Here is a 13,050-nt window from a genome sequence, read left to right on the forward strand (position 1 = left end):
GTGCAGCCCATGGGCTTGTAATTACCAACACGCTGTTCCGGCATCGGCGTATCCACACAACATCATGGATGCATGCCGGGTCCAAGCAAGAACATCTGCTGGACTACATAGTGACGGACCAGCGAATGCGAGCCCATGTCCTTGACACCAGGACCTACCGTGGAGCTGATCTGCCCTCTGACCATCGACTAGTCATCTGTAAGATGCGCCTGCCATTCTTCCACTCCGGTGGTGGGTGTACACCCAGGACCCCATTCCAACCTAAAGTGGCCTGGTCTCAGTTATCTGATGAAAGTTGCAAGCGAGAATTTCATCATCGCTTGCGGCTGGGATTGGCATCGTCCCCGACTCCTCCTGATGTCGAGGGTAAATGGGCGAGGTTTAGGACTGTGACTCATGCAGCTGCAATGGCTGCTTTGGGTACGCGGTCCAGACCTCCCCAGACACCCTGGATGACAGAGGAGTTGTTCAGGATGGTTGAGAAAAAGCGACAGGCCCACTGTCATCGGCTACAGAATCCCACGTCAGAGAATGAGGAGGCTTACCGCAGCCTTCGCTCGGAGGTTCGGAGAGCCGTGAGGCGCTGCAAGGATGGGTGGTGGTCGCGGGTTGCTGAGGAGATGGAGTCTGCCTCAGTGGCCCGTGATCACAAATCTCTATTTAACTCCATCAAAAAAGTAACCTGCAGCGCCACACCTATTACCATCATTAGGGGAAAAAAACGGTGATCCAATTTCCGACCCCCAGGAACAGGTTCGCAGATTTGCTGAGCATTTCTGTGAGGTCCTGGGGGAGGGAAAATCCCTCAGCCAGGAAAACATCGTGGCACAAAGTGAGGATGACCCTGCTGAGGCTGCGGTGCCTCAAATATTGGATGAAGTCACCCCCTGTGAGTGGCTGGCTGAGGTGCCATCTGCTGAGGAAGTATTGAAGGCGATCCGGAGTCTGAGACCAGGAAAGGCAGCGGGCAGAGATGATCTCCCAAGCGAAATGCTGAGGGAGGGTGGCGTTTGTGCACAGACTGCCCTATATGACATCATAACAACAGTCTGGACCACTGGACGGGTTCCGCAGGATTGGAAGGATGCCCTGGTGGTCCCCCTTTTTAAGAAGGGGGACCGCACAGACTGTAACAACTACAGGGGCATCTCACTCCTCAGTGTGCCGGGAAAGGTCCTGGCAAGGATTATTCAGCATCGCCTTGCCAGGCACGCTGAGGAGAGGCTTGCGGAGCCCCAATGCGGTTTCAGGAAAGGGCGGTCCTGCACAGATGCCATATTATCTGTCCGTCTGCTACAGCAGAGGTGTAGGGAATTCCAACAAGACCTACATCTCTGCTTTATTGACATGGTCAAGGCCTATGATACCATCAGTAGGCCTGGGCTCTGGGTCGTTCTTCGTGCTTTTGGAGTACCTGACCCTCTGCTCACGATCATTAAGGACCTTCATGATGGTGAGCGGGCCCGGGTAAAACTACGTGGCCGGGAGTCAGAGCCATTCCCTGTACACCTTGGGGTGCGACAGGGATGTCCTCTGGCTCCCACATTATTTAACATCTATTTTGACCACGTAGTTCGTGAAGCCTTCAATAGCTGTACCGGGGGAATCTCCATATGGTACAGATATAATGGGAGGCTAATCGATGCCCGGGTGCGGTCAAGGGATGGCTCCCTATTGCTCAACCACGTTATGTATGCTGATGACTTGGTAATAGCTGCTCAGTCAGAGGAGGAGTTGGAGACGCTGCTGCTGAGACTGGAGCGTGCCACTAAGAGGTGGGGCCTTACCATCAGCCCCACCAAAACTAAGCACCTGCCTGGGTATTTTGTACCATCGGACACTCCACCCCCACAACTCCCAATCGGTGATGGGGCAGTTGTGGAGAGAGTGGAGAGTTTCCCATACCTGGGCAGTGTGCTTATGACTGGCTCCAGTTTAACAGCAGAGGTCTCACTCCGAATCAGTCGAGCGGCAATATCTTTTCATCGGTTGCGTAACGCTGTGTGGAAGCTACCTGGTCTGTCGCTCCGCACTAAGCTTCAGGTCTTCTCGGCCACGGTCATTCCCTCCCTTCTCTACGCTTGCGAAACGTGGACCCCCCTAATGGAACATCTTCGCCGGTTAGAAACATTTAGGCTGGCCTGCCTACGATCCATCCTGGGTTTAACCAGACTGGATTGTGTGAGGAGCTCACAAATCCTTGAAAGATCTGGGCAGGGTCCCATCGGTGAGCTCCTCCGGCAGGCAAGGCTGCGATGGCTGGGTCATGTAGCCCGCATGCCCAGCCACCGCATGCCGAAACAGCTTTTGTTTGGCCGGATTGAGGGGGCTAAGCGGGCGCGGCACGGGCTAGAGAAGAGATGGAGTGATGTGGTACAGGAGGACGTGGAGCTGAGTGGACTTGCCGATGACTGGTACCAGCGGTGTCAAGATCGGCCTCTGTGGAGGAGGCTCGTGAAGGATGCTACTGGGCAGTTGGAGGCGGTCGCCCTCCAACAACAACGGAGGGCGGAGGAGCGACGCTCACAACAGCGAGCGGAGCGCCGGGTGGCTAAAGCACAGCAGGTTGGCACAGTAGGGGGCACAGGTGGTGCACCAGCCAGTCATCTCAGTCAGTCGACCCGTGGCATCTGGGTCTGCCCCATGACCTCCTGCCAGCGGGCGTTCGACACTTCACGTGGCCTCAGGGTGCACATAGCCTGGCACAAGCGTCGTGGTGACGTCACTGCCACTTAGTGGCGAATGGCGGTTGTTGTTGTTGTTGTTGTTGTTGGTGAGCGTGGTGGTGGTGGTGAGTGTGGTGGTGGTGGCGGTGAGCGTGGTGAGTGTGGTGGTGGTGGTGGTGGTGAGTGTGGTGGTGGTGGTGGTGAGTGTGGTGGTGGTGAGCGTTCCTCACCCGCGTGCTGGGTACCAGCAACGTGTTCGTATGGTGGAGGCACCTCCAGGTGGCAGTAGGATGGTGCTGGTGACACCGACTGTGCCGGGAGACCGCCGCCGCCGCCGGCAGCGGCGGCGGCGGCGGCGGCGGCGTCGCGCGTTGGGTACCAGCTGTAGAACGCCGGGCTCTGAGTGTAAACAACAACAACAGCAACAGCCACGTCAACTACAACAACAACCACGTCAACAACAACAACAACCACGTCAACAACAACAATGTCAACAACAACAACAGCCACGTCAACAACAACAACAACCACGTCAACAACAACAACAACCACGTCAACAACAACAACAACCACGTCAACAACAACAACAACGTCAACAACAACAACCACGTCAACAACAACAACCACGTCAACAACCACGTCAACAACAACAACAACCACGTCAACAACAACAACAACCACAACAACCACGTCAACAACAACAACAACAACCACGTCAACAACAACAACAACCACGTCAACAACAACAACCACGTCAACAACAACAACAACCACGTCAACAACAACAACAACAACAACCACGTCAACAACAACAACAACCACGTCAACAACAACAACAACAACCACGTCAACAACAACAACCACGTCAACAACAACAACCACGTCAACAACCACGACAACAACAACCACGTCAACGACAACAACAATCACGTCAACAATCACTTCAACAACAACAACAACAACCACGTCAACAACAACAATCACGTCAACAACAACCACATCAACAACCACGTCAACAACAACAACAATGTCAACAACAACAACAACAACCACGTCAACAACAACAACCACGTCAACAACAACAACAACGAGCACCCATTAAGGTGTTGGCACAAAAGACAAAGATCCCCCTTATAGCCTGAACAGACTGTTGGGGCAAGTGCTGTCAGCGAGCACCTTTGAAGGTGTTGACATACACAGACACACACAGACACACACAACAACAACCGCCATTCGCCACTAAGTGGCGGTGACGTCACCACGACGCTTGTGCCAGGCTATGTGCACCCTGAGGCCACGTGAAGTGTCGAACGCCCGCTGGCAGGAGGTCACGGGGCAGACCCAGGTGCCACGGGTCGACTGACTGAGACGACTGAGATGACTGGCTGGTGCACCACCTGTGCCCCCTACTGTGCCAACCTGCTGTGCTTTAAGCCACCCGGCGCTCCGCTCATTGTTCTGAGCGTCGCTCCTCCGCCCTCCGTTCTTGTTGGAGGGCGACTACCTCCAACTGCCCAGTAGCATCCTTCACGAGCCTCCTCCACAGAGGCCGATCTTGACACCGCTGGTACCAGTCATCGGCAAGTCCACTCAGCTCCACGTCCTCCTGTACCACATCACTCCATCTCTTCTCTAGCCCGTGCCGCGCCCGTTTAGCCCCCTCGATCCGGCCGAACAAAAGCTGTTTAGGCATGCGGTGGCTGGGCATGCGGGCTACATGACCCAGTCAACGCAGCCTCATAGACTCACACACACAGGCTCACTCAGACTCACTGTAACATTTACAGGGGCATCTCACTCCTTAGTGTGCCGGGAAAGGTCCTGGCATGGATTATTCAACATCGCCTTGCTAGGCACGCTAGGAGAGGCTTGCGGAGCCCCAATGCGGTTTCAGGAAAGGGCGGTCCTGCACAGATGCCATATTTTCTGTCCATCTGCTACAGCAGAGGTGTAGGGAATTCCAACAAGACCTACATCTCTGCTTTATTGACCTGGTCAAGGCCTATGATACCATCATTCTCACCCAGATGTTTCAAGGATTTGTGAGCTCCTCACACAATCCAGTCTGGTTAAACCCAGGATGGATCGTAGGCAGGTCAGCCTAAATGTTTCTAACCGGCGAAGATGTTCCATTAGGGGGGTCCACGTTTCACAAGCGTAGAGAAGGGAGGGAATGACCGTGGCCGAGAAGACCTGAAGCTTAGTGTGGAGCGACAGACCAGGTAGCTTCCACACAGCATTACGCAACCGATGGAAAGATATTGCCGCTCGACTGATTCGGAGTGAGACCTCTGCTGTTAAACTGGAGCCAGTCATAAGCACACTGCCCAGGTATGGGAAACTCTCCACTCTCTCCACAACTGCCCCATCACCGATTGGGAGTTGTGGGGATGGAGTGTCCGATGGTACAAAATACCCAGGCAGGTGCTTAGTTTTGGTGGGGCTGATGGTAAGGCCCCACCTCTTAGTGGCACGCTCCAGTCTCAGCAGCAGCGTCTCCAACTCCTCCTCTGACTGAGCAGCTATTACCAAATCATCAGCATACATAACGTGGTTGAGCAATAGGGAGCCATCCCTTGACCGCACCCGGGCATCGATTAGCCTCCCATTATATCTGTACCATATGGAGATTCCCCCGGTACAGCTAATGAAGGCTTCACAAACTACGTGGTCAAAATAGATGTTAAATAATGTGGGAGCCAGAGGACATCCCTGTCGCACCCCAAGGTGTACAGGGAATGGCTCTGACTCCCGGCCACGTAGTTTTACCCGGGCCCGCTCACCATCATGAAGGTCCTTAATGATCGTGAGCAGAGGGTCAGGTACTCCAAAAGCACGAAGAACGACCCAGAGCCCAGGCCTACTGATGGTATCATAGGCCTTGACCAGGTCAATAAAGCAGAGATGTAGGTCTTGTTGGAATTCCCTACACCTCTGCTGTAGCAGACGGACAGAAAATATGGCATCTGTGCAGGACCGCCCTTTCCTGAAACCGCATTGGGGCTCCGCAAGCCTCTCCTCAGCGTGCCTGGCAAGGCGATGCTGAATAATCCTTGCCAGGACCTTTCCCGGCACACTGAGGAGTGAGATGCCCCTGTAGTTGTTACAGTCTGTGCGGTCCCCCTTCTTAAAAAGGGGGACCACCAGGGCATCCTTCCAATCCTGCGGAACCCGTCCAGTGGTCCAGACTGTTGTTATGATGTCATATAGGGCAGTCTGTGCACAAACGCCACCCTCCCTCAGCATTTCGCTTGGGAGATCATCTCTGCCCGCTGCCTTTCCTGGTCTCAGACTCCGGATCGCCTTCAATACTTCCTCAGCAGATGGCACCTCAGCCAGCCACTCACAGGGGGTGACTTCTTCCAATATTTGAGGCACCGCAGCCTCAGCAGGGTCATCCTCACTTTGTGCCACAATGTTTTCCTGGCTGAGGGATTTTCCCTCCCCCAGGACCTCACAGAAATGCTCAGCAAATCTGCGAACCTGTTCCTGGGGGTCGGAGATTGTATCACCGTTTTTTCCCCTAATGAGACACACACACACACAGACACACACAGACACACAGACACACACGCACACACACACAGACACGCACTAACACACAGACACACAGACACACACAGACACACACACACGCACTAACACACTAACACACACACACACAGATCCACACTGAGACACACACACAGACACGCACTGAGACACACACACACACACACAGATCCACACTGAGAGACACACACACACAGATCCACACTGAGAGACACACACACAGATATGCACTGAGACACACACACACAGACACGCACACACACAGATCCACACTGAGACACACGCACACACACAGACATGCACTGAGACACACACACACACACAGACACGCACTGAGACACACACACAGACACGCACTGAGACACACACACACAGACACGCACTGAGACACACACACACACACAGATCCACACTGAGAGACACACACAGACATGCACTGAGACACACACTAACACACACACACACAGACACACACAGACACACAGACACACCCAGACACACACGCACACACACACACACGCACACACACACGGACACGTGTGCCCGTGCGTGGCTACTCACGCTCCTCCTCTGCCACATCCGGTGCAGGTAGGCGCGACTGCCCACGATCACCACCTGGGTGGTGCCGGGGTTTGCCAGGTAGGTGTGCAGTTGTCGCTGGCGTGAGCGGTACCAGCACACGTAGAAGAGAATCTTCACGAACACGAACATGATCACAATGCTGGGGACACGGGCACAGAGACACGGGTGGGGGTGGTGGGTGGGTGAGGAGACGCTGCTGCAGCTACAGAGACACGGGTGGGGGTGGTGGGTGAGTAGACGCTGCTGCAGCTACAGAGACATCGGGGGGGGTGAGTAGACGCTGCTGCAGCTACAGAGACATCAGGGGGGGGGTAGGTTGAGTAGACGCTGCTGCAGCTACAGAGACACCAGGGGGGTGAGTAGACGCTGCTGCAGCTACAGAGACACGGGTGGGGGGGGGTAGACGCTGCTGCAGCTACAGAGACACGGGTGGGGGGGGGGGGTAGACGCTGCTGCAGCTACAGAGACACCAGGGGGGAGGGGTGAGTAGACGCTGCTGCAGCTACAGAGACACCAGGAGGGGTGAGTAGACGCTGCTGCAGCTACAGAGACACCGGGGGGGGGGGGGGTAGACGCTGCTGCAGCTACAGAGACACAAGGGAGGAGGGGTGAGTAGACGCTGCTGCAGCTACAGAGACACCAGGGGGGTGAGTAGACGCTGCTGCAGCTACAGAGACAATAGGGGGGGGTGAGTAGACGCTGCTGCAGCTACAGAGACACCAGGGGGGTGGTGAGTAGATGCTGCTGCAGCTACAGAGACACCAGGGGGGTGAGTAGACGCTGCTGCAGCTACAGAGACACCAGGGGGGGGGTGAGTAGACGCTGCTGCAGCTACAGAGATACCAGGGGGGTGAGTAGACGCTGCTGCAGCTACAGAGACACCAGGGGGGTGAGTAGACGCTGCTGCAGCTACAGAGACACCAGGGGGGTGAGTAGATGCTGCTGCAGCTACAGAGACACCAAGGCGGGGGTGAGTAGACGCTGCTGCAGCTACAGAGACACCAGGGGGGTGAGTAGACACTGCTGCAGCTACAGAGACACCAGGGGGGTGAGTAGATGCTGCTGCACCTACAGAGACATCAGGGGGGTAAGTAGATGCTGCTGCACCTACAGAGACATCAGGGGGGTGAGTAGATGCTGCTGCACCTACAGAGACATCAGGGGGGTGAGTAGACGCTGCTGCAGCCACAGAGACACCAGGGGGGGTGGGGTGAGTAGACGCTGCTGCAGCTACAGAGACACCAGCGGGGGTGGAGTAGACGCTGCTGCAGCTACAGAGACACCAGGGGGGTGAGTAGACGCTGCTGCAGCTACAGAGACACCAGGGGGGTGAGTAGACGCTGCTGCAGCTACAGAGAGACCAAGGCGGGGGTGAGTAGACGCTGCTGCAGCTACAGAGACACAAGGGGGGAGGGGTGAGTAGACGCTGCTGCAGCTACAGAGACACGGATGTAAACAAACAAGACAAAGCTCCCCCGTGTAGCCTGTAACAGACTGTAGGGGCAAGTGCTGTTAGCGAGCAAGCAGCTATGAAGGCTACCGGCACTGTGGCACACGAGGGGGTGGGTGGCCAGCACCACCACGCCCGGCCGCCTTTGTCTCCCCAGTGGCGATGTTCACCACGCACCGCACCAGGTACTCATTTGAGGCCGAGTCGACCTAGGCGAGGCCGGGGACCGGTTCAGATAATCGTCACTGGTGTTGGCCGTGAGCGGGAATCGAACCCGGGTCGCCAGGTTCATAGCGCAGCGTAGCGCTAACCGCTACACTATCGCTCACACACAAACATACACACATACACACGCACACACACACTGATACACGCACACACATACACACGCACACACACACTGATACACGCACACACATACACACGCACACACACACTGACACACGCACACACATACACACGCACACACACACTGATACACGCACACACATACACACGCACACACACACTGATACACGCACACACATACACACGCACACACACACTGATACACGCACACACATACACACGCACACACACACTGATACACGCACACACATACACACGCACACACACACTGACACACGCACACACATACACACGCACACACACACTGATACACGCACACACATACACACGCACAGACACACTGATACACGCACACACATACACACGCACACACACACTGATACACGCACACACACACTGATACACGCACACACACACTGATACACGCACACACATACACACGCACACACACACTGACACACGCACACACACACACGCACACACACGCACGCTCGCACAAACAAAAGTGAATGTTCGTTATCTGGAACTAACAGGCGCTTGGGGAAAGTTGCTGCTGCTGCTGCCTGTAGGTATGGGAGTGGCCGTGGGTGTGGGGGGTGGGTTAGTGGGGGGGTGGATTAGTTGGGGGGGTTAGTGGGGAGGGTAGTGGGGGGGGGTTAGTGGGGGGTGGTGGTGCAGGGACTACTCACATGTACCAATACAGCTCCATCGCAGCAAGGAGGAGTGAACGACGTTCCGGATCGCTCGCCAATTTACTCTGTCCACGAACTTGCCCTGTCACACACACACACAGACACACACAGAAACACACACACAGACACACACACACAGACAGTCACACACACACAGACACACACACAGACACACACCACACAGATACACACAGACACACAAACACATACACACAGACACACACACACATAGACACACACACACAGACACACACAGACACACACACAGACACACACCACACACAGACACACAAATACACACAAACACATACACACAGACACACACACACAGACACACAGACACACACACAGACACACACACAGACACACACAACAACAACCGCCATTCGCCACTAAGTGGCAGTGACGTCACCACGACGCTTGTGCCAGGCTATGTGCACCCTGAGGCCACGTGAAGTGTCGAACGCCCGCTGGCAGGAGGTCACGGGGCAGACCCAGGTGCCACGGGTCGACTGACTGAGATGACTGAGATGACTGGCTGACGCACCACCTGTGCCCACTACTGTGCCAACCTGCCGTGCTTTAGCCACCCGGCGCTCCGCTCGTTGTTGTGAGCGTCGCTCCTCCGCCCTCCGTTGTTGTTGGAGGGCGACTGCCTCCAACTGCCCAGTAGCGTCCTTCACGAGCCTCCTCCACAGAGGCCGATCTTGACACCGCTGGTACCGGTCATCGGCAAGTCCACTCAGCTCCACGTCCTCCTGTACCACATCACTCCATCTCTTCTCTAGCCCGTGCCGCGTCCGCTTAGCCCCCTCAATCCGGCCGAACAAAAGCTGTTTCGGCATGCGGTGGCAGGGCATGCGGGCTACATGACCCAGCCATCGCAGCCTTGCCCGCCGGAGGAGCTCACCGATGAGACCATGCCCAGATCTTTCAAGGATTTGTGAGCTTCTCACACAATCCAGTCTGGTTAAACTCAGGATGGATCGTAGGCAGGCCAGCCTAAATGTTTCTAACCGGCGAAGATGTTCCATTAGGGGGGTCCACGTTTCGCAAGCGTAGAGAAGGGAGGGAATGACCGTGGCCGAGAAGACCTGAAGCTTAGTGCGGAGCGACAGACCAGGTAGCTTCCACACAGCGTTACGCAACCGATGGAAAGATATTGCCGCTCGACTGATTCGGAGTGAGACCTCTGCTGTTAAACTGGAGCCAGTCATAAGCACACTGCCCAGGTATGAGAAACTCTCCACTCTCTCCACAACTGCCCCATCACCGATTGGGAGTTGTGGGGGTGGAGTGTCCGATGGTACAAAATACCCAGGCAGGTGCTTAGTTTTGGTGGGGCTGATGGTAAGGCCCCACCTCTTAGTGGCACGCTCCAGTCTCAGCAGCAGCGTCTCCAACTCCTCCTCTGACTGAGCAGCTATTACCAAATCATCAGCATACATAACGTGGTTGAGCAATAGCACACACACAGACACACACACAGACACACAGACACACACACAGACACACACAAACACAGATACACACAGACACACAGACACAGATACACACAGACACATACACACAGACACACACACACAGACACACACACACAGACACACACACAGACACACACACACACAGACACACACACAGACACACACACACACCTACACACACACACAGACACACACACACAGACACACACACAGACACACACACACAGACACACACACCACACAGACACACACAGACACACAGACATACACACAGACACACACACAGAGTCACACTCTCCGCCCTCACCTCGTCTGTCCTCAGCGACCCTCCTCGTCGCCTCGTCCCGGCCGCCGCATAACACGTGACGAGGTTGTGGTGACGAGGTGGAGGTGACGAGGTGGTGACGAGGTTGTGGTGACGAGGTGGTGACGAGGTTGTGGTGACGAGGTTGTGGTGACGAGGTGGAGGTGACGAGGTGGTGACGAGGTGGTGACGAGGTTGTGGTGACGAGGTTGTGGTGACGAGGTGGTGACGAGGTTGTGGTGACGAGGTGGAGGTGACGAGGTGGTGGTGACGAGGTGGTGGTGACGACTGGTGGTGGTGGTGACGACTGGTGGTGGTGACGAGGTGGTGGTGACGAGGTGGTGGTGACGAGGTGGTGGTGGAGGTGACGAGGTGGTGACGAGGTGGTGGTGACGAGGTGGTTGTGGTGACGAAGTGGTGGTGACGAGGTGGTGGTGGTGACGAGGTGGTGGTGGAGGTGACGAGGTGGTGGTGACGAGGTGGTGGTGGAGGTGACGAGGTGGTGGTGACGAGGTGGAGGTGACGAGGTGGTGGTGGTGACGAGGTGGTGACGAGGTGGTGACGGAAGCGGCCTAGAGAGACACCACAACGATGAGTGATCGACGCTAACGAGGTGAAGGCTTTTGGCTGCCTCCTAGCTCGACTATCGCGGCCTCACTGATGAACCACCACGGTGCCAGGCTAGGTGCCTGTACACCCCCCCCTCTCTCTCCCTCTGCTTGTTGAATCCTCACCAAGGTGCCAGGCTAGGTGCCTGTACACCTCCCCACATCCCCCCCCTCTCTCTCCCCCTGCTTGTTGAATCCCCACCACGGTGCCAGGCTAGGTGCCAGGCTAGGTGCCTGTACACCCCCCCTCTCTCCCTCTGCTTCTGTTAAATCCCCACCACGGTGCCAGGCTAGGTGCCTGTACACCTCCCCACTCACCCCTCGTCTCTCTCTCGCCTCTCTCCCGGGTGTTGCTTCCGGATGAGGTCGCGGCGGTGGCTGCGGCTGCTGGGTGAGGAGCGGCGCCACCGTGCGGCAGCGCTGCGGTACTGACAGGCCGAGGGGATCCTCGACTTACGAACACACCACGGCCCCGCACTTACGAACACCACGCACTTACGAACACCACGCACTTACGAACACCACGCACTTACGAACACCACGCACTTACGAACACCACGCACTTACGAACACCACGCACTTACGAACACCACGCACTTACGGACACCACGCACTTACGGACACCACGCACTTACGGACACCACGCACTTACGGACACCACGCACTTACGGACACCACGCACTTACGGACACCACGCACTTACGGACACCACGCACTTACGGACACCACGCACTTACGGACACCACGCACTTACGGACACCACGCACTTACGGACACCACGCACTTACAGACACCACGCACTTACAGACACCACGCACTTACAGACACCACGCACTTACAGACACCACGCACTTACAGACACCCCGGACCCACACTTACAAACACCACGCACTTAGACACCACGCACTTAAGAACACCCCGGACCCACACTTACAAACACCACGCACTTACAGACACCACGCACTTACAGACACCACGGACTTACAGACACCCCGGACCCACACTTACAAACACCACGCACTTAAGAACACCACGGACCCACACTTACAAACACCACGCACTTACAAACACCCCGGACCCACACTTACAAACACCACGCACTTACAGACACCACGCACTTACAAACACCCCGGACCCACACTTACAGACACCACGCACCCACACTTACAAACTCCACGGACTAACAAACACCCCGGACCCACACTTACAAACACCACGGACTTACAAACACCCCGGACCCACACTTATGAACTCCACGCACTTACAAACACCCCGGACCCACACTTACAAACACCACGCACTTACAAACACCCCGGACCCACACTTACAAACACCACGCACTTACAAACACCTCGGACCCACAC

At 55.9% G+C, this 13,050-nt stretch overlaps 1 protein-coding gene across 3 annotated transcripts in view; it reads right to left on the reverse strand.

Moving 5' to 3' along the window:
• LOC116937447 (uncharacterized) overlaps nucleotides 1-12,157 on the reverse strand; it is an 18,812-nt gene extending 6,655 nt beyond the window's left edge. Inside the window, exons 1-5 of one of the 3 annotated variants that reach the window (XM_076055151.1) lie at nucleotides 12,005-12,156; nucleotides 11,082-11,650; nucleotides 9,288-9,372; nucleotides 6,780-6,939; nucleotides 2,897-3,065 (exon numbers count right to left, since the gene is read on the reverse strand). In XM_076055151.1, the coding sequence (XP_075911266.1) occupies nucleotides 2,897-3,065; nucleotides 6,780-6,939; nucleotides 9,288-9,307 (349 nt within the window). In that variant the 5' untranslated portion in view covers nucleotides 9,308-9,372; nucleotides 11,082-11,650; nucleotides 12,005-12,156. Of the gene's footprint in view, nucleotides 1-2,896; nucleotides 3,066-6,779; nucleotides 6,940-9,287; nucleotides 9,373-10,652; nucleotides 11,044-11,081; nucleotides 11,651-12,004 lie in introns of those variants that run through there. The other 2 variants (XM_076055152.1, XM_076055153.1) reach the window with 2 other exon arrangements.
• Between the last annotated feature and the right edge of the window lie 893 nt (nucleotides 12,158-13,050).

Source organism: Petromyzon marinus, chromosome 69 (genome assembly GCF_048934315.1).
Source record: "Petromyzon marinus isolate PM22_M1 ecotype Great Lakes invasive population chromosome 69, UKy_Petmar_22M1.pri1.0, whole genome shotgun sequence".
NCBI classification, from domain to species: Eukaryota; Metazoa; Chordata; class Hyperoartia; order Petromyzontiformes; family Petromyzontidae; genus Petromyzon; species Petromyzon marinus.